Source organism: Pelmatolapia mariae, linkage group LG6 (genome assembly GCF_036321145.2).
Source record: "Pelmatolapia mariae isolate MD_Pm_ZW linkage group LG6, Pm_UMD_F_2, whole genome shotgun sequence".
In the NCBI taxonomy this organism is placed as follows: Eukaryota; Metazoa; Chordata; class Actinopteri; order Cichliformes; family Cichlidae; genus Pelmatolapia; species Pelmatolapia mariae.
The window spans coordinates 13,683,224-13,707,686 of record NC_086232.1 but is presented as its reverse complement, the minus strand read 5'-3'; the positions used below and the strand labels follow the sequence as shown (position 1 = coordinate 13,707,686).

The 24,463-nt window shown below is 39.8% G+C and overlaps 1 protein-coding gene across 2 annotated transcripts; it reads left to right on the top strand.

Annotated features, from left to right (window-relative positions):
- The first annotated feature begins 334 nt into the window (after window positions 1-334).
- LOC134628480 (uncharacterized) lies at window positions 335-9,154 on the top strand. 2 transcript variants are annotated; one of them, XM_063475160.1, is made up of 13 exons: window positions 335-428; window positions 2,692-2,961; window positions 3,126-3,455; window positions 3,751-4,020; window positions 4,185-4,514; window positions 4,821-5,102; window positions 5,267-5,596; window positions 5,924-6,193; window positions 6,357-6,689; window positions 6,986-7,267; window positions 7,431-7,760; window positions 8,408-8,662; window positions 8,836-9,154. In XM_063475160.1, exons 1-13 carry the CDS (start codon window positions 356-358, stop codon window positions 8,925-8,927), a joined length of 3,447 nt encoding a protein of 1,148 aa, XP_063331230.1. In that variant the 5' UTR covers window positions 335-355; the 3' UTR covers window positions 8,928-9,154. The 2 variants fall into 2 exon arrangements, with proteins under 2 accessions (XP_063331230.1, XP_063331231.1); XM_063475161.1 differs by lacking the exons at window positions 8,408-8,662; window positions 8,836-9,154 and having other exon boundaries at window positions 6,986-7,271; window positions 7,431-7,606.
- Window positions 9,155-24,463: the final 15,309 nt, after the last annotated feature.

The following is a 24,463-nucleotide window of genomic DNA, read 5'->3' as shown; positions in this document are numbered from 1 at the left end:
CCCTAGTGCCTTGTTAAAAAGGTGTAATGCTCCATACTTACTCAGATTATGTAAAGTCAGTTGCAAAAAAAATTCTGCAGTGGGATACATGGGAATCACCCCAGGAAGTAGACCTGACCTGCCTCTGTCGGCCTTCCTGTTTGGTGATTTTACAACACTCACTTTCACTGAAGGCATGGTTGTTATAACAAAATGAGCGGATGCACTGCTGGAAAAAAAACAGCCTTTACTGCCAGCATTGTTCTCTGCAACAGAAAAGCAAAGCAGGAAACTCATTTCCTTTCCAGCGACCTTTAGACTTCATATTTGATCATTTTCTTCAACATATTTGATTTCCAAAAATCTAGCTGGGACAATGTTTTTTCATTTTATTCTTCTGGTTTCCTACTCACTTACTTTTCTGTGCACCCACCAAGTGTCCAGCTCTGGTAAGTGAAATGTTTTCCAGATATAAAAAGATATACAGACTGTTTATGGCATAAACAATTTATTGCTTGGTTTGTTATTTTCATATCATACAGCTGCTAAATGTTAGCCTGATGAACTCAGAGGCATTTTTACAAGTAATCTAATGCAGAAGGATTAAATATTTATTTGAAGGCAACATGAGAAACTGGATCTGTTGTGGAGGGCAGCACCAATAATCTGAATTCAGTTATGATCAGGATTAATTTACTCTATGTATAAAGTGCTGCTGGTAAGAGCAGATGTTACAGTTAGAAAATCAAAAGGTGAAATAGATAGCATTAGTAGTAGTAATATAATGGCAATTATTAATGGTAATAACAGTAATTTTATCAGTATTTAGCCAATATTGCCCAAAACAGCTAACAACAATATGAGCACATTTTTGTCAAATTTCAAAGACTTTTCATTTTTTACAAAGTGATGTTGCTATTGTTGTTAGGTCTGCGCTTCGCAGGCCCCGCTGGTTTAGAGACTTATTCCCGTGAACAAAGCAAGACAGAGCTCGATCCATTTTAACTTGCAAGCGGAGCCGATCGGACCAGGGTCTTGGAGCTGCAAGCTCCTCACCTGATCCCAGACAACTCCAAACTCCGGTCCCCTCTCGCAGCTCTTTTATTAACTCAGTGGTCACACAAACATCTCATTAATTGTGCAACAGATAAATCACTCACATGTGAACATGTGTCGTTTGTGTCTGCAACAGTGAACTGTGATGTGTGTGTCTATGAGCATGTGATGTGATCAGTGATATGTGTATGTGTGTCTGTGTAGAAAACAGAAGTCAGCATTCATGCTAAAGATCTAATCATCTTGTTAAAGATCTAATCATCTTGCACAATGACAATCATATTGATCCACAATTCTCTAACAAATGTGTTTGCAGTTTAATTTATCTGCAGTTTTTCACCTGTTTTCTTGTTCAGTCTGTTTTGGGCTTGAACAACTGCATTAAAGTCAGATTGAACACTGTCAAACACTGGAAATTCTGTATCTGGATTTGTTAAACTTCATACTGAGAGTGTTTGTTCACATATGAAGGTAGATCCAAAAAGAACAAAGAATAAAAATCCAGCAGCGATGGGGAAGGAAAGAACTAAATGGTAGCGATGCACCCCAGGAAATATCACATTTACCAATACAAAGGTTTTACCAGTTGCCAAGGCACACAGGCTTATTATTGACAGGCAAATCAATTTAAATAATTTTATTAAACAAAATATGGAGCTGCAGCAAGGAAAACAGCAAATTAAGTGGCAGGACCAAAAACAATTAAAAGATGACCCTTTATTACCATACACGGCTTATAAGATTCAACGATTCACTGCCACTATAATGCCTTTGTGAAAATAGCAGCTCAACAAACTACATAACAGACCTCAAGGTGGGATCCAACTCACCACCCTTTAACAGCCAAACGATTGCCAGGGGAAAATGAATCCGATCAGCATCGCTGTGGTGTGGCTGTGAACGTCGCTACCGTCTATCCATCCATCATGATGGGAATGAGAACCAAATGTCAGGAGCCTTTGAATAGGCTACAGCTGCTCCTTATAACCAACCTCTGATTATAAAAGCTAGTCGAGGGGTTCGTGCAGCTTATACAGCTCTAACCCAGTATATTATTTGTTTATTTAATTAAGTAAGTAAATAAATACAAATTAAAATTACAATGCATTTTTATCTCAACTATAAGATTGTTTATCTTTTTTAGCAATGCCACACTTTGGGACTTGATGCTTTTATTATTCATCTTAGATATTTAATTATTTCCTGATATCTCATTTTATCAAATTAATCCACAAAGTTTCAGTAGAACAGCTTAAGTCATTCTTGGAATTGGATCTCCAAAATCGCTGGACCTCTTCCGGAGCGATGGAAAAAAATTCTTCCTAAAGATGTTTCTTCATTTGGTGTTTTGCTGATGGCCCAGAAATCAGACAGTAAGGTTTCTGCAAACAGGTTCATGTTGAGGAGATGTTTTGCTTACGTTCATTTCCCTCTTTAGGTAACTTTTCTTTTCAAAGTTTTCTTTTGGTTTGCTTTTTTTGTTTAAAAAAAAAAAAAGCGAACCTTGAATCTTCCCGGACTTTCAGTTTCCAGTTTCACTATTCTGATCAATTAATTTCTCCTCTTGTTTATCAACTTTCTGAAGATATAAAATACACCCCATGAAAATGTTTATGCTGATCTACCAAATAACAACATTTGATGTGTTTGTTACAGATCCTAGCTGCACAGATTATCCTGTGTTCACTCCATCTGCACTGGTAGTGAAGTACGGTGACCCAGCCAATGTTACATGTGTTGTATGTCAGAAGGACTGCAGTGGAGATGTTTTTGGTTTGGAGCACGCTGTGGGAAAAGATACACAAAATGGAACCACGATGTTCTGGACGGTCGACAGACTGACTGAATGGGACACATCACTCCTGTGCTATTATACCACTGATGTTGGTGATCAATGTTCTAGCATTCTGGATATAACCATCTATCGTAAGTATGCTTACTTTAGAACATCAGACTTTCTACTGAATTTTGCATCATTTATTATCAGAATTTGATCTCTTTGTGTAAATACACAGTTAGATGGATTCATGCTCTCAGCAGTTACTGACTAACATCTACCTGTGTTACTCTTTCTTTCCCTGTCTTCTCAGAGCCTCCAGAAAGTGTCTCCATCAGCTTTGTAAACCACACTGGGATGATGTTTGAGAATCAGCAGTACACCCTGCAGTGTAGCGTACAGAACGTAGCTCCTGTTCAAAGCCTCACTGTGACCTTCTACAGAGGAAACACAGCACTGGGTCACCTACAGTCCAACAGTGAACAGAAGAAACCAGTGAATGAGACCTTCACTCTGAACATCACTCCCAGTAGAGAAGATGATGGAGCCCAGTACTGGTGCAAAACCAAGTTGGAGCTGGGACCAGCTGGACCACAGCGCCCTCCAGTGGTGACATCAGAAAGACTCCGTGCTATAGTTCACTGTGAGTCTGACTGAAAAAAAAAACAAACATCAAAGTTAAAATTACAAGTTACTTGTATCTGTGCTTCAAATCTTTTTTAAGTTGGATTATCACGAGAATACGATTTCTATCCTTATCTAATATAACTACTTGTATTATACTGTATACTGTACATTATGTTTTGTATAAAGAGCATTACCCTGCAAGGTAACTGCAGCAGTTAAATATAATGAAGTGGAATAAGTGGTAAAATATTACCCACTGAAAAATAAATATCAAGTATACTACAGGGGTTTTTTTTGCTTTGTTTTTACAGATCCTAGCTGCACAGAGTATCCTGTGTTCACTCCATCTGCACTGATAGTGAAGTACGGTGACCCAGCCAATGTTACATGTGTTGTATGTCAGAAGGACTGCAGGGGAGTTTTTTTTGGTTTGGAGCACGCTGTGGGAAAAGATACAAAAAATAGAACCACGATGTTCTGGACGGTTGACAGACTGACTGAATGGGACACATTTGTCGACTGCTATTATATCACTGATGTTGGTGATGATTGTAGTAGCATTTTGAATATAACCATCTATCGTAAGTATGCTTACTTTAGAACATCAGACTTTCTACTGAATTTTGTATAATTTATAATCAGAATTTGATCTCTTTGTGTAAATACACAGTTAGATGGATTCATGCTCTCAGCAGTTACTGACTAACATCTACCTGTGTTACTCTTTCTTTCCCTGTCTTCTCAGAGTCTCCAGAAAGTGTCTCCATCAGCTTTGTAAACCACACTGGGATGATGTTTGAGAATCAGCAGTACACCCTGCAGTGTAGCGTACAGAACGTAGCTCCTGTTCAAAACCTCACTGTGACCTTCTACAGAGGAAACACAGCACTGGGTCACCTACAGTCCAACAGTGAACAGAAGAAACCAGTGAATGAATCCTTCACTCTGAACATCACTCCCAGGAGAGAAGATGATGGAGCCCAGTACTGGTGTGAAGCCAAGCTGGAGCTGGGACCAGCTGGACCACAGCCCCCTCCAGTGGTGACATCAGAAAAGCTCACTGCTATAGTTCACTGTGAGTCTGAGGGAAAAAAAAACATAAAACTTACATTTACAACTTACTTGTATCTGCGCTTCAAATCATTTACAAATCAATTTTTAAATTTTCCATTGGGTTATGACGAGAATACGATTTCTATCCTTATCTCTGACCAGTGAGACTGATCTTTTAATATAACTACTTGTAATATACTGTATACTGTACATTATGTTTTGTATAAAGAGCATTATCCTGCAAGGTAACTGCAGCAGTTAAATATAATGAAGTGGAATAAGTGGTAAAATATTACCCACTGAAAAATAAATATCATGTATACTACAGGGTGTTTTACAGATCCTAGCTGCACAGAGTATCCTGTGTTCACTCCATCTGCACTGGTAGTGAAGTACGGTGACCCAGCCAACGCTACATGTGTTGTATGTCAGAAGGACTGCAGTGGAGATGTTTTTGGTTTGGAGCACGCTGTGGGAAAAGTTACACAAAATGGAACCACGATGTTCTGGACGGTCGACAGACTGACTGAATGGGACACATTTGCCATGTGTTACTATAACACTGATGCTGGTGATCAGTGTACTCACATTCTGGATATAACCATCTATCGTAAGTATGCTTACTTTAGAACATCAGACTTTCTACTGAATTTTGCATCATTTATTATCAGAATTTGATCTCTTTGTGTAAATACATAGTTAGATGGATTCATGCTCTCAGCAGTTACTGACTGACATCTACCTGTGTTACTCTTTCTTTCCCTGTCTTCTCAGAGCTTCCAGAAAGTGTCTCCATCAGCTTTGTAAACCACACTGGGATGATGTTTGAGAATCAGCAGTACACCCTGCAGTGTAGCGTACAGAACGTAGCTCCTGTTCAAAGCCTCACTGTGACCTTCTACAGAGGAAACACAGCACTGGGTCACCTACAGTCCAACAGTGAACAGAAGAAACCAGTGAATGAATCCTTCACTCTGAACATCACTCTCAGGAGAGAAGATGATGGAGCCCAGTACTGGTGTAAAACCAAGCTGGAGCTGGGACCAGCTGGACCACAGCCCCCTCCAGTGGTGACATCAGAAAAGCTCACTGCTATAGTTCACTGTGAGTCTCAGGGAAAAAAAAACATAAAACTTACATTTACAAGTTACTTGTATCTGTGCTTCAAATCATTTTTTAAATTCTCCATTGGGTTATGATGAGAATATGATTTCTATCCTTATCTCTGACCAGTGAGACTGATCTTTTAATATAACTACTTGTAATATACTGTATACTGTACATTATGTTTTGTATAAAGAGCATTACCCTGCAAGGTAACTGCAGCAGTTAAATATAATGAAGTGGAATAAGTGGTAAAATATTACCCACTGAAAAATAAATATCATGTATACTACAGGGTTTTTTTTTTGTTTGTTTTTGTTTTTACAGATCCTAGGTGCACAGAGTATCCTGTGTTCACTCCATCTGCACTGGTAGTGAAGTACGGTGACCCAGCCAATGTTACATGTGTTGTATGTCAGAAGGACTGCAGTGGAGTCTTTTGTGGTTTGGAGCACGCTGTGGGAAAAGTTACAAAAAATAGAACCACGATGTTCTGGACGGTTGACAGACTGACTGAATGGGACACATTTGTCGACTGCTATTATATCACTAATGTTGGTGATCACTGTAGTAGCACTCTGAATATAACCATCTATCGTAAGTATGCTTACTTTAGAACATCAGACTTTTACTGAATTTTGCATCATTTATAATCAGAATTTGATCTCTTTGTGTAAATACACAGTTAGATGGATTCATACTCTCAGCAGTTACTGACTAACATCTACCTGTGTTACTCTTTCTTTCCCTGTCTTCTCAGAGCCTCCAGAAAGTGTCTCCATCAGCTTTGTAAACCACACTGGGATGATGTTTGAGAATCAGCAGTACACCCTGCAGTGTAGCGTACAGAACGTAGCTCCTGTTCAAAACCTCACTGTGACCTTCTACAGAGGAAACACAGCACTGGGTCACCTACAGTCCAACCACAGTGAACAGAAGAAACCCGCGAATGAATCCTTCACTCTGAACATCACTCCCAGGAGAGAAGATAATGGAGCCCAGTACTGGTGTGAAGCCAAGCTGGAGCTGGGACCAGCTGGAACACAGCGCCCTCCAGTGGAGACATCAGAAAAACTCCCTGCTATAGTTCACTGTGAGTCTAAAGGGGGAAAAAAACATCAAACTTACATTTACAAGTTACTTGTATCTGTGCTTCAAATCATTTTTTAAATTCTCCATTGGGTTATGATGAGAATATGATTTCTATCCTTATCTCTGACCAGTGAGACTGATCTTTTAATATAACTACTTGTAATATACTGTATACTGTACATTATGTTTTGTATAAAGAGGATTACCCTGCAAGGTAACTGCAGCAGTTAAATATAATGAAGTGGAATAAGTGGTAAAATATTACCCACTGAAAAATAAATATCAAGTATACTACAGGGTGTTTTACAGATCCTAGCTGCACAGAGTATCCTGTGTTCACTCCATCTGCACTGGTAGTGAAGTACGGTGACCCAGCCAATGTTACATGCGATGTATGTCAGAAGGACTGCAGTGGGGATGAGTTTGGTTTGGAGCACGCTGTGGGAAAAGTTACAAAACATGGAACCACGATGTTCTGGACGGTGGACAGACTGACTGAATGGGACACATTTGCCATGTGCTATTATTTCAATGATGCTGGTGATCCGTGTACTCACATTCTGGATATAACCATCTATCGTAAGTATGCTTACTTTAGAACATCAGACTTTTACTGAATTTTGCATCATTTATAATCAGAATTTGATCTCTTTGTGTAAATACACAGTTAGATGGATTCATGCTCTCAGCAGTTACTGACAAGCATTTATCTGTGTTACTCTTTCTTTCCCTGTCTTCTCAGAGCCTCCAGAAAGTGTCTCCATCAGCTTTGTAAACCACACTGGGATGATGTTTGAGAATCAGCAGTACACCCTGCAGTGTAGCGTACAGAACGTAGCTCCTGTTCAAAGCCTCACTGTGACCTTCTACAGAGGAAACACAGCACTGGGTCACCTACAGTCCAACAGTGAACAGAAGAAACCAGTGAATGAAACCTTCACTCTGAACATCACTCCCAGTAGAGAAGATGATGGAGCCCAGTACTGGTGCCAAACCAAGCTGGAGCTGGGACCAGCTGGACCACAGCGCCCTCCAGTGGTGACATCAGAAAAACTCCCTGCTATAGTTCACTGTGAGTCTGAGAGAAATAAAGACGTTCTTTGTTCTGTTCCTCAGAGTTTAACATTTTGAGCATGTTTCATGTCACTGGTTTGGTTTTCTGTCCTTGTGAGCACTTTGAGGAAGAATCGAAACAGTAAAGAAATTGTGTTTTAATTCTTCCTCATAGTGCTCATCACTGTTAATGAACAGGCTCTAAAAAGCATCATCAACAAACTGCTGACTGACACAAGCTGATGAACATAGTGGAGGATTTAGCTGTTTACCTGTAAAATGTTTCCCTCAGAAGTTTGTGGAAAGCCAGAATAGAAGTAAACTTTGTTTGTGGACATTAAAAAAATAATAATAGTAATTGTGTTTAATTCCTAAATGATAAAAGGTCGGCTTTACTATTTGTTTAAATGTGGAATCAATACAGAGTATTAAGAGAATTAACCTGTAAAGTAAGCAGAGCAGTTAAACATCATGAAGTGGATAAACTGACAACAGAGTATAGCAGCACGGAGTGAAAATAAAGTACAGTGGGCTGAACTGTCAACAATACCTTCTGTTGTATATTACACCAGAAATGTCTTTTAATTTATAAGTTATTTCGATATTGCTGAAATTTTGCTTGTATTTGTATGCTTTGTATTTTTCCCTCTATCAATCATCACACAGATGGGCCTGAGCTAAAGGAGCCACCAAACCCAGATGTGATCACAATCACAGAAGGAGACACTCTACACCTGAACTGCTCCTCTGTGGGAAACCCCAGCCCTTCATACACCTGGACACTTCCAACAAATAGTCCTTCCTACTGTGGCAGCGTTCTCACTATTAAATCTGTCGGCTTGGAGGATGAAGGACAGTATATCTGCACTGTGAGCAACACAGTAGGGACTGTCACCAAGGAGTTTAACGTTGATGTACAAGGTGAGTGTTGTCAGATACTTCCTGGAAAATGAATCACTGAAGTTCAATCACAATATTACTTCACAAATTAAGTTCATTGTGAGTGTTTTGGTGTTTTTAATTTGCCTGGTATAAATGATTCTCCTTTCCTTTCTTTACCCAACCCCTGACCCCACCTCAACCCAATTCTACAGTCAACTCCATCCCATATATAATATCTGGGACAATACTGGGAGCTCTGGTCCTTGTCGGACTGTCAGTGGGATGCTACTGCAAACACAACTGAATGGGACACAGCAAACCCAGTAAAATTATTGTCACTGTCAGCTGAAGAAATGACTGAATGGTTAAAATATATTTTTGATTCTGATTCTGATGAGCAGCTTGTAACTGTCTGGCTTCTAAGTAAACTTGTTGTTTGGAAAAAGCACATTTCCAAGGGAAGGTCTCCACATTTTTCCATCTCTTTGTTTAAATGTTACAGGTGTTGTGGAATTTTGTAAATAAAGTCTGCAAAATGGTAAAAAGCTGTGGTCAAGCTATTTATTACTGTCGCAGGAGAGCCAACACACACATCAAACATTACAGTTCACAGTCATGCCAGCTCTGCCCTTGGGACGTCTCAGCTCCTCTTTTATACCCCCGACACACAACTCTGTATCTTTTAGTTACAACAGGTTTCTGTCCCATGTGCTGTGGCTGGACAGAGAACAACTCCCACTTTTCCTACAAAGCTCCTGGCACTGAACTTCCTTCTTCTGAGCAAAACCATAACACAGACATTCATGTTCTATTGGTAGTTGATGAGCAGTGGTGTTCAAACTGGGCCCATGGGATCTTCGAGGGTCTCTGCTAGATAAATGTCCCCTCTGTTCTTCACCTGTTGGCTGATTCTCTCCTTTATCATTCTACTATTTTGCTTCTGGTCACTTGCTTCACTTCCCTCGTCTCACTGTCATTCAGTTCAGTTGGTGTTATGCCTATATTCTGTGTCTCTGGAAATATTGTGTTACGTTCCCCTAAAAGGGGAAAGGCGATGAGGGAAAGTAACAAAAAGTGTCCGGGTCAGAAAAAGGAAACAAGGAGGCAAAAGGGTTCAATTAAAGAGTTTTATTAAGGTTTCTATTAATAGCTCAACTAAAACAGACGGACAAGCTGCCATCACCATTTAAGGAAACAAACAAAACTTAAGTGTTGGTCAATAAACTGAAAAGTCAAAAAAGAGTTTAGTCACTGAACGCAATTCACTACCTGCAAACACCAAACACGCAGCTCACTAACTGCAACCACTCACATGGCATTCAGGCACCAGAGCTCACCTTTCTCTGGGCTTAAATACCTTTAATTGCTGATGTGAGTCAGCTGTACAAAAGAAAAAGGTGGCACCTAAGGCAGGAGAGCTGGTAAGACAGGCCCACACGGGCAACTTCAGGAGGAGGCCCTGCTGGGGCCGTAACATATTGCTGTTAATAATTCATGTGTTTTCTATTCTATACAGTCAGACTTCATTGAAACGGTAAGATTGATCTTATTCACTTTTTGGGGATCCTGTTCTAACTCCTGTCACTGCTAGGATCTCCTTCCTCTATAATGGGTCATCAGATACTTTTTCTTACTGTGGACCCATTGTAATTTTTTATAGTAGATAGTAAATAAAGAGAACTTTTCTGTCATTTAGTTGTTTATCTTTCACTTAATTACATTACTAAAGCATGAACAGCCATAAGAGAAGGTCATGCTGTAACACTTAAGAAACAAAAGTCGAAAAATGTTTCTCTCCTGGCATTCAACAGCTGTCAAACCTTTTTGTAAACCTCAAAGTTATTTTCATCTTTCGCATTTCTGCTCTTATTCACAAGCACTTTGTTATTTAGTTTCCAGTCTCTGTAATAGATCTGTCCTTCTGATGGCCTTGTGAGGATTATCACCACTTCTGGTTTAACTCTCCTTGCCTCTGATGGCCCTCAGGCTTTTATTCGAGGCTTTGTCTTGTCTCTCCTGACATCTTAAAGTCTTCCTCAAGCCTTTTTGCCATCAGTTTCAATCTCAGTAACTTTTCCTCATCATATTCTGTTCATGTATTATGTCAGTCTGTGTCTTTAACGTTCAGCTGCAGCTAATGTCATATGACTTATTTTTCTTAGAGGTGTTTCTCCCTGCCACGGTATGACTGGTCTTATTTTTTGGTGGGGGGGGGACTCCACTTTGCTCTGTAGCTTCATCAGAGTTCAATCAACAGCTACTTCCTTCTTCCTTACATCTTTTCCTTTCTTTTCAACTCTTGTCAGTCACTCAATGTTTAAATTCTTAGTCTTTTTAAAAAAGTGCTTCTCAGGTGGGGTATCAGCCCCTGAATTATGCTCAGGTCACACTTTTGGAATAGGTGCTGCTATTTCTGCAACCAGATGACCTCATCCAATATTTAATGACTGAGCTGCTGGTTATCATCAAGCTATTTGGTGTACATCAGTTTTGACTCTGATGTCATCTTTTTACCTCAAAATCCCTCAAGCCTTAAAGTCCTGGTAAGCCATGACATAGAGCTGCTGGTGGTAACAAACCATTTTTATCCACATTTCTGTTCGTCTTTACAAAAACTTTGTTCTCTAAACTTTGTATAATAGCCTCTCCTGGCCTCCAATTACCTCTGAGCCTTATTATAGGCTCTCTTCTTACCTCTCATTATGGACTGATAGCTCTCAAGCCTTTGTTTCATTGCTGACTTCATTAATATATTCCAGTCATTTTCTTGCCCACCTTGTGTGAGCCAATCAGCTCCCATTCCATATACTTTAAATCTCGTTGCTCTTCTGTCATCCTGCCGGTCAGACTCTCATTTGTGTAACCTTTGTCTCACCGTTTTCTCTCAGAGCTCCATCCAAGCCTCCATCTTCATCTCTGGGGGAGTCCCATCCAAACTCCTGTCACTGCTGCGATCCTGTTGTGATTTGATGGGTCATTGGCATTTAATCATCAAACTGCGTATCTCTGTATCTTTGCCTCAATAAATGTCTTGCTGATGCTTTTGGTTTATTTTGTTTAGCTTAAGTACAAATTTCAAATTTCTAGTTTAGTTATTTCATTTCAGATTCTGGTGTTTGCACGTGGTGGGCATTATGTTTAAACAATGTCAACCTTTGGTTATAATGGACGATAACCAATATCCACTGGTAGTTACATCATTTTAAACAAACCAGCAAAAGTGCACAGTCCTTTAAATCCATGCAACAAGGTTTCTAGAGACCATCTAAAGCAGAGTTGGGCAATTAATTTAACATGACAAACTAGATCGCATCACTAAGCTGAACTCAGTTCTGTTTAATATTAATTTGATCTTTTTTCAAAGTGTTGGTGAGAGTAGAGGCCACAGTTAGGCAATTAAAAGATAAAACAGGCAGTGTTAACCAATATTCACCCAAATAACTGTGAACAACATTTGCACATTGTTATTACATTTCAAAGACTCAACTTTTTACAAAGTGTTGTGACTATTTTTTATATAGAGCCTTTTGTCAACCCTAACTGAGCCAGCAAGGGTTCAGCTGATGTTTTCCACCTATTTGACTAGAGCTCAAAGCCTTTCCACTACCAGGCCAGCTCACCTGAGTGTCATCAACCCTATGAGCTACAGTATAAATGGACCAGCTCTGCTATATTATCTGCCTCTCAAGAGTGGTAACCAGACTCAGTTGTACATGTACAATAACAATAATGGGCTATTCTATTGTACTTGAAAGATTGCCACCCTTAGGAGGAAGCTCATTTCCACCACTTGTATCCATAATCTCGTTCTTTTGGTCACAACCTACAGCCCGTGACCATAGGTGAGGGTAGGGATGTAGCTTGACCAATATATTGATATGATCTGGTGCAGAGTCCACATCACTGCACCACTCCATTTGTCGATCTCCCGCTCCCTTCTCCCGTCACTCGTGAACACGACCATGATATACAAAAACACTTCTCCACTTGGGGCAGGAACTCGTCCCTGACCTGGAGTGGGCACTGCACCCTTTTCCAGTTGCAGACCATGGCCTCAGATTTGGAGGTGCCGATTCTCATTCCCAGTGCTTTGTACTCAGCTGCAAACCACTCCAGTGTGAGCTGGAGGCCGACACCTGATGAAGCCAATAGAACCACAACATCTGTGAAAAGCTGAGATGAAATTCTGAGACCACCCAAGTGGAAGCTTTCCTGGCCTAGAGTGTTCTGGTGCCACGTGCACTTATGGACACCCTTATGTTACAACATAGTGTTTGCACAGAAGTCCAGTAACAGACCACCAGATCTGGGAGGCCGTTCCTCTCAATCACGCCCCTCCAGTCTCACTCTTGTTTCCCACATGAGCATTGAAGTCTCTAAGTAGGACGACAGAGTCCTCAAGTGGACCCTCAAGAACCCCGTCCAGGGAGTCCAAGAAAGCCAGGTACTCTGGCACAAACGACAGTCACAACCTGTTTCCCAAGGCGCAGGAAACAGACCCACTCAAAACCCCAACGTACAGGGAGCAAGCCGAGGAGATACTCAGATAAACACCCCAGCCCACCGCCTTTCATCATTGCAATAAGATCATGATGATGTAGGCATTTGATTACTAAAGGGAGGTGTTGAAAGGAGAAGAATTTATTCAAAAAGTAAGTTCAGGGCTCAAAACACAAGTGTACTTTTTTTTCTTAGTCCTGCTGTGAAAATATACAGTTGAGACATCAGGTCATATACCAACTTCAAATTCTTTCCTTTTTGTTACTATATTTTACCTTTTCAACTGTGTAAAGTATAAAACAAAGCTTTTAATTAAATTGTGACCATGTGCATCTTGTTTCTCTACCTGATTAGTTCTTTTATAATGTGAGAAAAACAAAATACAGTACACAGGCAACAGATTTATTCAATAAAACAGACAAAACATGATCCTGGTACTAAATGCTATATAATGCAATATGTAAATTACTTTTTCCAAAAACATTTGCTTCAGTTGCATGCTGTGTGAAAAGCTCTGCTGGTTTTAAATGTGAATACTGGACAGAGAGAGAGGTGGTGAGAGAGATAACAGGACCTATAGCTTTTCGTGCCAGTGAAGGCTGCTCAGTCTGAGCAATTCAGGTGAACCTTGGAAATGACCAGAAATCTTCATTATTCTGATCTTTGGTGTCAGCAGACCTGAGTCAAAGTGGTTCGGGATTCGGGATTCAAACGGGATTCTGTTCTGTGTTGGTGAGAGTAGAGGCCACAGATAGGCAATTAAAGATAAAACAGACAGTGTTAACCAATATTCACCCAAATAACTGTGAACAACATTTGCCCATGAAATACACTATATTATGCTATACAGGTCCTTCTCAAAAAATTAGCATATTGTGATAAAGTTCATTATTTCCTGTAATGTACTGATAAACATTAGACTTTCATATATTTTAGATTCATTACACACAACTGAAGTAGTTCAAGCCTTTCAGTGTTTTAATATTGATGATTTTGGCATACAAAACTCATGAAAACCCAAAATTCCTATCTCAAAAATTAGCTTTCATTATCAAATCTGTATTAAATAGTTGTTGTTTACATGTGAAGAGATCCTTTTTCAAAGGCTATTTCACTGGATCATCTTTTCTAAAGAATCTAACAGGTTAAATTAGGATAAAATTATTGTCAGCAGTGACTGAGTCTGCCATCTCACCTACCAGACAAGAAGGTTAATATGAATGTCCATGAGATCAGTCTCACTGTGATTAGCACTGGATTAAGTTACTGCTACTAAACACTGAGCATGCGTGTCAACAAAAAACAGAGATTTATAGCAATTTTTCCTCTTCACACAGTTAGCTGGTAGGTGGCCGGCATCTGACTGTGGGGTAAACTGCTGTATATGTGTCACGGTACTGGATCTGCGACCCATTGTTTTGTCTATTTTAGGGGTTTTTTTGTTAACTGTATTTTTCTCCATGTTTCTGTTTTATTTTGAAAGAGTCTGATGCGTTCTTGTTCGTTGGTGTTAGTTTGACTTTCTCTGTGACGTCATGTTTCATTTCAGTCAGCTGTTTTCCTCATGTGTTTTCACTTCCCCTGAACACATCCAGTGTGTTCATAGTTGATTATAGTTTTTCACAGTCTGTCTTGGTTGTACCTAGTTTTTCATAGTTTCATGTTACCTGCCGTGACACATCAACATGTGGCCATGCAATAAAAGCCTTCCTTAGCCATATCAGTAAAGGGTTCTGTAACTTCATGATTAGTTTGCGGTTTTTCTTCCTTCACTTTGATTTGTGTTTGTGGACATATAATGTGTGTAGCAGGGCGTGGTTTGTGGCCCGGTTGCGGGGGAGGCTGACACAGCGGAGCTCCATCAGTTCATCACCCCTCCCCTGCATAAGACGTGCCGGGACCTGAGGTTGTGTTGTTGTATGTAGGTGTAGCTGGCAGCTGCGGCCGAGGGTTGGAAGAGACATAAACTGAATAAAAAGTGTAGTAAAGTGCGATCTGTGTGGTCGGGTCCATCATTCATTGTCACTATGTGCAATGTACACTTTCCATTAATCTCACAGTGGAAAATTCCTGGAAATCGAAGCCAAATGTTTATCAATTGAAGAATCAGACTCCTTTTAAACATTATATTTGTACTAAATGTGTATGTAAATATGGTGTCTGTATATTTATGGCCTATATTTGTGACTGTGTTTCTGTTGTAGTTTATTCCTGTATGAATATTAAAAACTTGACTGAAAGTATTAAAAATGTATTTACATTACTTTACAGAAAAAGGGAAAAATCGTAGGACTGTGGGGGAAAGAGTGATTACCTCAGTTAAACAACTCATGTTAATTATATTAGGTTCATCTTTAAGGAACTCTGCATGTCTCCAAATAGCTTTGAATGTCTTTGAAATGAGAATAATACAAATAGAAAAAGAAAAAAGTGGACACGTGCAGACAAAGTAAAGAGATGAATATTCAGTAAGCTATAAAGATTCAAAGGTCTCTCAGTTTTTCTCAAATGTGTGTGAGGACTGCTTGTTTGTATTCTTGGATGCACTTAGTAAATCTAGCAGCTCAGCTATTTGTTGTTTTTAAAAGTTGCAGGAAGAGTGAACTTCTTAAACAGTAAATGAAACAAAGCACAAATTCAAAAAACTTTTTTCTTTTTTTTTTTTTTATTTGTGTTTTTTTTTTATTTTTTAAACTCAAAATGTCCTGTTGTAATTGGACTTTTTGAGTTAAGAAACAGCACCAAATCCAAACAACACTTCCCTCATGGTGCTTTATATTGTAAAGTCAAGACCCTACAATATTGCACAAAGACCCCTAGAGCAAGCACTCTGGCGACAGTGGGAAGGAAAAACTCACTTTTAAAAGAGAGAAACCTCCGGCAGACCCAGGCTCTGGGATGGGGTGGCCATCTGCCTCGGCCAGTTGGTGATGAGGGAAGGAAGTTGGGAGAAGAAGAGTAGTTATTTTTAACCACTCCAGTTTCAAAATTAAATTTTGGAAAGCCCAATTGAAATGAATATTTGAAGCCAATTTAAGAGTTTTCTCACATAATCACATGCACGTGTCAGTTAGATTTTAGCGTGCACATGAGAAAGCCCTAAAGATGATGTTTTGGCTCCTCAATTTTGCATGTTTTTTGAAGCTGCTGACGATTGCTTCATCCATCACTGGGTTTCTTGACCACATTAAAAGTATTGGAGAATCCCACCTGTCATGGAGTTCATTGTATATTGTCAGGGCGAGTAGTTCAATGTTCTCCAAGGACATTTTGTACTTTTTTGACAAAATTTTGTTCCAGATCTTCTGGAAAAGCCTCTCTACAATAAACTCGGATGCTACTGGATTCATTGTCATCGTCTCATTTCCTTCGCTCATGGCGTGCATTACCAGATCTTTGGTCACATTTTTTACAACTTCCTTGTACTCTTGCCTGTCTTTAGACACACTGAGTACTCTTGCTGGTAATGCTAACAGGTGTTTGGTGAAGATTGAGATGGTAATATTGTCGAGCTGTTCCCTCAGATTAAAAATCAAAAGGTTTTCTTTGCAGTTGTGTGTTTTGCAAAGATCCTTGAGAATGGCCTTGCCCACACTAAAAATGCTGTCGTGGGATAAATTCAAGTGTTTCTCCTCAACTTCAGGCCAGATTTTCTCAATCAGACGATGGCTGATGCAGTCAGGAGTGAGGCGCTCTGTGAAGATCTTGTATTTGGAGGAGACTTTTTCTTTGGCCAGTAAAACCACCAACTGAATAACCCAGTTGACGCGCACCTTTTTCTGCAGCTTCAGTGTCTTTTCCAAAGCTGATATTTCAGCCTGGTTGGTCTCATCTTTAAATACAAACTGCACTTCTTCTAACACTTGTTTTTCCTGTTCAGTTTGTTTCTTTGCGTCCTCTACCACGGTCTTCTCCTCTGACAGTGCTGCCTGCACTTCATTCACTGCTTTTTTGGCCTCTTCACACTCTTTCTTTGCCAGTTTGGTCGTTTCTTCAAGTGCATTTTTCACTTGGTTCAGTTCAGCTTTTTCTGTGGCGTTTGAAACCATCAACTGAACAACTTTGTTGACACACAACTTTGAGGAGGAATCTGGGGTTGCCGTGTCTTTTGTCTCGGTCTCAGCCTCCGCTAATGGTTCTGTCTGCTCGTCCACTTTTTTCTGCATTTCTTTTCTGTCCTTCACCACTTTCTGCTCTTGCAGGACTTTCTTATTTTCTTCCTCCTCGACCTCCAGGTCGCCCAGTGTACTCTTTGGCAGAGTGCACACTAATTCTGGTTTTGGTTTTTGGTCGCTCATTTTTGACATTTAAGCTACGATGTTACAGTGACTCATACATTCAGATATGACTGAGGGTAGCAGAACAAAATCTCATCCAGTGAATCGCTCGTGACTATAAGTAAGAAACGTGCTGGTCCAGTGTGGGTTTCACCTGCTATTTAAGGACTTGAGTTGACTGTGATGTCACGGCCTGGTTCTCTTGCCTTTCATCGTTGAAACAGGCCCCGCCCACAACAACGTTCCCTATTGGCTCATTGAAAATATGTAAAGCCCACAAAGAACGGGCTTTCAGAGATTCTGACGTCATGGCCCATTCTCTCTCCTTTAATGTTTGAAACAGGCCCGAAAACCATTTTCACCACTTACGCAAAAGCTCTTATCTGTGGTAGAAAACCTTTATTTTCCACGCTCTCTTCACATCCATCCGCCTCTATCACGTCTTTTTGCCCACTCCGAGATTATTGCCTGTGGTCCTGTGGCTTACTCATAATGTTTCAAACAAGCGGGCGAACTGATCTATTAATGTTTCCGACACACAGTTTACGCGCTGATTTTCAACAATGAATAAATGAAGTCTTCATTTTCTGTGTGTTATACATATAATGAAAAAAGCTGAACTCTCCTCTGTTTAGAAAATAATGCAATTTTTTAAATAACCTTAAAGACGATTTGAAAATAAGTTATTACACTTTAAATAAGTAAATGTCACAAAAACAAAATCACAATTTAACTTTATCTCATCAGTGAGTCTCACTGGCTCAACAGCACATACGCACAAACCTGTCTTTATTATTATCATCATCAAGATTATTGGTACTATTTTTGTCACCTTTTGGTCATTCTTTACAATTCTCACATAATATGTGGGTGAGATAAATACGGGAAAAGTCTGCTATGTCAACATCCCATGAAATATCCCTGCTCAGCAACAACTATTCAGTACTTCCTTCTTTCCCTCCTTCTATCAGCAAACCAAAAGTGCTATAAGGAGGGAACATGGTGTAAATGAGATTTTTAATTATTTTGAATTTAATAATCTAAATTGTATATGTATACACAGTGACAATGAAAGCAATTCAGTTCCCAGCAGTAGACACAGTGATACCTGCTGGTCTCACCTGCATATGCAGCCAGTGAAAAGCAGACGACCAGAATCCAGCAGAATGTCACAGATTTGCCAGCATCCATCTCAGGTTGTCCTGCAGATCCCAAATTCAGAGTGTTACATATTTTGAAAGAGAAGCTGAGTCGACTGAAAATACACAAGAAGTTTGTTTTACCAAAGCTTCCAATATGATCCACAAACATAAACCAAGATTTACAAATGTGTTCGTCTAACAGTGAATAGTGATTATTTACCCTCGAAAATGTTTATGTTCAGCAAATATGTGAAGGAATTACCTGATATGACAGGATATCACATGTTAGATGAGAGCACAAAGTGCTAACAGTAGCATAAATGTGGGTATGTGACGTGACCTCTATGGAGCGCCGTTTCTAAAGTGAAACATGCTGAAATTAACGGCAACATTTTTCCACATTTAACTCAAAACTCTACAAAAACATGTTTTTTCAGGCCATTGTTTACAACATTTAGTAAAATATTTCTAAATTTTCATATTTAAAACAGAATTTAAAATGTTAAATCTAAATGTTAAATGTTAAATCTAAATATTATATTAAATCTAAATGTTAAATCTAAATATCATATTTAAAGCTAAATGTTAAATGTAAATGTTACAGGAAACTAAATATTTAGATAACATGCAAATTTATTGTACGGATCAATGGAAATACCAAAATAAAAGCCGGCATTTTTCAGGTGGGAAGATATCTCCCATTCAGAAGATGCCTGCAGATGCTGGTATTAATGGCGTCTTCACTAGCGATCATTCCACTAGGCAGACTGCATATGAAGGAGTTTCAGCAATGACTAGCATCACTGAGACTGAATCGAAAGCACCATATTCACCGCCATATCAGAGTCACAGCAGACTGTGCTGTGGCACTCCACTGTTGGAGAAATCCCAGATTTCTCACTCAGGGGGTGTCACTGGGGCCTGTCACAGCCAGAAAGATGGTGACCACGCACGCGAGTCTCACGGGCTGGGGTGCCACAGCGACAACTGGGGGTGCTCACATAAACTGGCTAGAATTGCTAGTAGCGTTTCTAGCACTGAGACACTTTCTTCCCCTTTAAGAAGCCGCCATGTTCTGAACAGAACAGACAACACCACTGTTGTGGCGTACATCAACAGAAAGAGAGTCCTGTCCTTTGCACATGCTGGCTCGCAGACTGATCATGTGGAGCAGCATCAATCTGTTGCCACTGAGCGATACACACATTCCAGGAGCTCTGAACTTGAGAGCAGACTTAATGTCCAGGGGAAACCCGCAGTACGGGGACTGAACCCTGCACCCACATGTGGTGACCCAAATCTGGACCCGCTTTGGCCAGGCACAGGTCAACCTGTTTGACTCAATGGAGAACTCTCAGTGTCCACTGTATTTCTCCCCGAGGGACCAGGAGGCTCTGCTAGAGGTAGATGCATTAGCTCACAACTGGCCACATGCTCTGCTTTATGCATTTCCTCCACTGGCCTTAATTTCTCCCACTCTAACCAGAGTGACGAGGTCCCATTGGTTAGCGGAGATTATGCCCCTCTTGTGGAGCGAACCTTGGCTTCTCCCTCTCCGACGAGACCTAGTCTCCCAGGCCAGGGTATGAATCTGAGTATGGCAGGACTCCCCTGCTGGTGGACGATGCCGAGGTCAGCTGCGAAGCTATGTTATCTAGGGGACTCTCAGCAGCTGCAGTCTCAACTTTACAATCGCTGCAGCACATATGCAGCTAAATCGCTGGACATGCTTGTAGGCAAGAAGTGAAGCAGCTCATGGCGGTGAGAAGTGAGGGGGAGGGCAGACACAATCTGACCATGTTTAACATTTAGATTTATATTTAAATTTAACATTTAGATTTAACATTTAACATTTAGATTTCACATTTAAAATTGTGTTTTAAATATGAAAAGTTACAAATATTTTACTAAATGTTGTAAAAAATGACTAAAAAAACATTTTTTTGTAGGGTTTTGAGCTAAATGTGGAAAAAATTTTCAGTTAATTTCAGCATGTCTCACTTTACAAATGCCGCCCCATAGATCTCTGCGTCTTGGGCATTTAAAAATAGTACACATATTTTTAGACATCTGTGCTCACAGGAAGCAAAATAAGAATCAGACTTGTGAAACAGAAAGTAAATTGTGTGTAGATTACTTAGAAATCAGTACAATGGTTTTGCTTGTGGTCGAATTGCTTTGGATTTTAAAACACTGCATAGATTGAAATACATATTTATGAGTCAAAAGTTACACATCTGAAGTAAAGTCTGTAGTGAGTTCAGCACACCTACAGTAACCAACACTGGTGATCAGAATAAGCAGTCACACAAAGCACAACTTGGCAAGTTTAACCAGGGTTTACTGAGTAAGTAACGTTAAAGTATATGTTGTGTATTTTATATAAAATCAGCAGCGTGAGAGAAAAAGCTAAACTACAGTATTGTTGATCTCCAATCTGATTAAGTTACCGTGGTGATTTACCCCAGCAGTACAGAGACCCTGAAGTTACCTGGATCAGATGAAATCCTGGTTGGTAGCACAGCCTCAGGACTCACTGCTCCTCCTGCTTGAAGGTGATCAGGTGGAGATTGTAAAAGCATAACTGTTAACAGACGTATTTCAATGTTGTTCACATGTAAACAAGCACTTCAAGTGGGAACTATGGGTCAGATTCTTACAATGAAAAAATGTAATGCATGTTGTTATTTTGTTTGTTCGCTTAAATGGGAAATATTCTAGCTAGAAATAATCTAGGTAAGACATGTGAACAGACAACCCACAAAAACACACACAGATACACACACTAGTATTACTAGAGCCTGTTCTTTAAGAAAGAAACACTTGTGATCTTCTAAATCCTTTGTCTTGTTTGCCTAAAACTACACGGGTCGTTTACTTTACATTCAGAATGAAAGTGTGCACACGTGTAATGAAAACAAAATCCATTAAATCATTATTGTCATCTCCAGTCTTTCCCTTGTGCAGTAATACAAGGAACGATTCGCTGTCAGCTCATTTTAATCTCAAGTGTTTGAAAGTTTAGTGTCTGATGACACTTTGTTTATAGACAGGATTTTAATCACTATTTCAAAGGCTGTGGGCTACAGCCATTGCTCTAACACTGTGTATGAATGCAACAGGCCTCAGTGTCTGACAGCATTAGCATTGTTAGTTACCTTAAACACGCTGAATCCACCGCTGCACTGTGAGGATAAGGGCTCTGTGTCGCTCCAGTGTTACTTCTTATTCTTCATATGTCACAGCTGAAGACTTTACAAGGATAAATAACAAGCGACGTGCAGGAACAAGACGCGCACAGCAAAAGGAACCAGAGCCTTTATGATAGGTTTCTGCTGGAATGGCCAGTGACTCAGCAGAACCAGTAAAATGAAGGTAAACTGCAAAGACAGAAGGAGTAAAGAAATTTTCATTGCAAAGAATAAATAAAAATATGATCCCAAATTTGATTTTGAATCATTTCACTTCTTTTCTTTTTAAAACGACATTAAAGAAGATTTAGTACATCACAAAAAAAAAAAAAAATCTGAATTAATTTTTTTAATGGTGTTTTTTGTGGACTGTAAAGATTTACAAATGGTGTCACATTTCTTGTGAACTGGGCATCTTAACAGCTGCAGGGCTTGAGGAGAACACACCCCATGCGCGCGCACACACACACACACACACACACACACACACACACACACACACACACACACACACACACACACTCACAAAACTCTGCAAGAGTGGCATGCAGCAAGAGAATAAACACACGCACACAGGCGTGCACACACACACACACATGTCGGGTCTTGCTATCTTCGTGGGGACATCTCATTGACATAATGCATTCCCTAGCCACTTGCCCTAACTTTAATATTTAAAAATGAATGCCTAAACCTAACCACAGGACATGTACAGACATGCCTGTGCCTCCTTAGTACCAATACAAGTTGGTATTGATGTTTATAACATGTTTATGACAGATTTTTTCAATGTGAGGTTTTTTCAAACTGTAGACACAGATCTGTCTGTTTAAATGCAGAATAAGAAGAAACTGTGTGACAAACCTGGCTAAAGAAAGATCCACTATCAACTATGCAGTAATTTTCACATAGTTTTCAGCTGCCAATCAGAGGCAGCCAATCACTCAAACATGTTTTAATATCAAACTAAACAGAGAAAATTCACTCACTCAAACAATCATCAGGGTGGAGTCCACAGCTGTGCTGCAGCTGTAGTGCTCACACCTGAACATAGTCCTTGTTCTTAGCCAGGCTCCTTCTTTCTGCCTTCCTCAACTCCTCTTCCTGGATCTGCTCTTCTCTTCCTGAATGAAGGTGAGAGGACAGACTGCAGGTTTCTCATCTTTGCTCAGAAACCCAGGAAACACAGCAAGCAGGCTTTAACTGTGAGATTTACAGAATCCAGACAGTTCTTTAAACTCTAACAACTGTGACAAATGATCACAAGTCATTATGTTGTTATTATGTTTTGTTGGGCGACCTTTACAATGAATGATGGTGTGTTGTTGTTTTTGTTTTTCACAACAATCCTCTCAAATTCAAAGTCTAAGCTCAATTCCTTGAGTCAGGCCAAGCAGAAGCCATGTTTGTACAGTTTTTGGCTTTTCTGCTACTGTAGAGAAATTAAACTAGTGTTTGACAGACGGATCCAAGAAATCGTTGTTAAAAATCCCTGAATCAGAAAAGGCATCAACTACTAGGGTGATCGTGGCTCAAAGAGTTAGCAGTTTGCCTTGTAACCGGAAGGTTGCCGGTTCGAGCCCTGGCTCAGACAGTCTCGGTCGTTGTGTCCTTGGGCAAGACACTTCACCTACCTACCCTACCCCCTACTGGTGATGGCCAGAGGGTCCGATGGCGCAATATGGCAGCCTCGCTTCTGTCAGTCTGCCCCAGGGCAGCTGTGGCTACAACTGTAGCTTGCCTCCGCCAGTGTATGAATGTGAGAGTGAATGAATAGTGGAATTGCAAAGCGCTATATAAATGCAAAGTTTCAACATAACTGTTCTTTATAAATTATTTGTAGATGTTTTGTTGTCTGCAGCAACAACCTGATGTTTTTATGCTGTAAATGTTCTCTTTGAATAGTAAAAAAAAAAAAAAATCTATAATTAATGTGATTTCTTTTGCCTGCTCTCTGCATTTTACCGTGCAGACAGTGATCCTGCAGCGAGAGAGGCCTCAGTTATGGATGACATCATCACTAAAGAGAAGGAGGTGGATCCAGTTTACACATCTGCTCAGTAAAGTTTGTTTGAGTCCAGCTCAGATTATTCATCTTCAGTTCAAAATTATTCATGAAGCACCAGGAAACAACAACAACCATCTGAAGGTTCTTTTACAGGAAAAATTTGTAAACAGAAAATCCCTGAAAACTGCATGAACTGAGTCAACAGGTCAGAAAGTTTCTGATAAAACAGAAAGAAAACTAAACAACATTCATACTCATAGAAATAAATCTATTAAATACAGTGTGCTGTAACAAAGTTAAGAAGTGTGTGCAGTGCTTAAAGCTGTATATAATAAACATTAGAAGCTTCTGTGACATAAACATGAGTGTTTTATCTGTTTAAAGTGAAGCAGAAGGTAGTTTGATATTAAAAGCAAAGTTAAAGAGATGTTAGCTCAGCAGGAGGTCGAGAGCAGGAAGTAGCAGCTACAGCTCACAGTATAAAGACAAGTTTAGTCTGATATAAAACTAAACTTCTTATGAAGACTTCAGCTGGTGTTCATTGAGGTTGATGAGCAGACAGTGAGGAGCTAAAGGGACAACTTTCACTTTGGGCCAGTTTTCTACTTCTTTAAAACTATAATGGGCGTTTAAACATGAAATATGAAAATATCTGCTGGTCTGTTTGTTGATGTCACATCACAGAAAAAGAAAATTAAAGAAATTCATAAAATTTTTCTTTT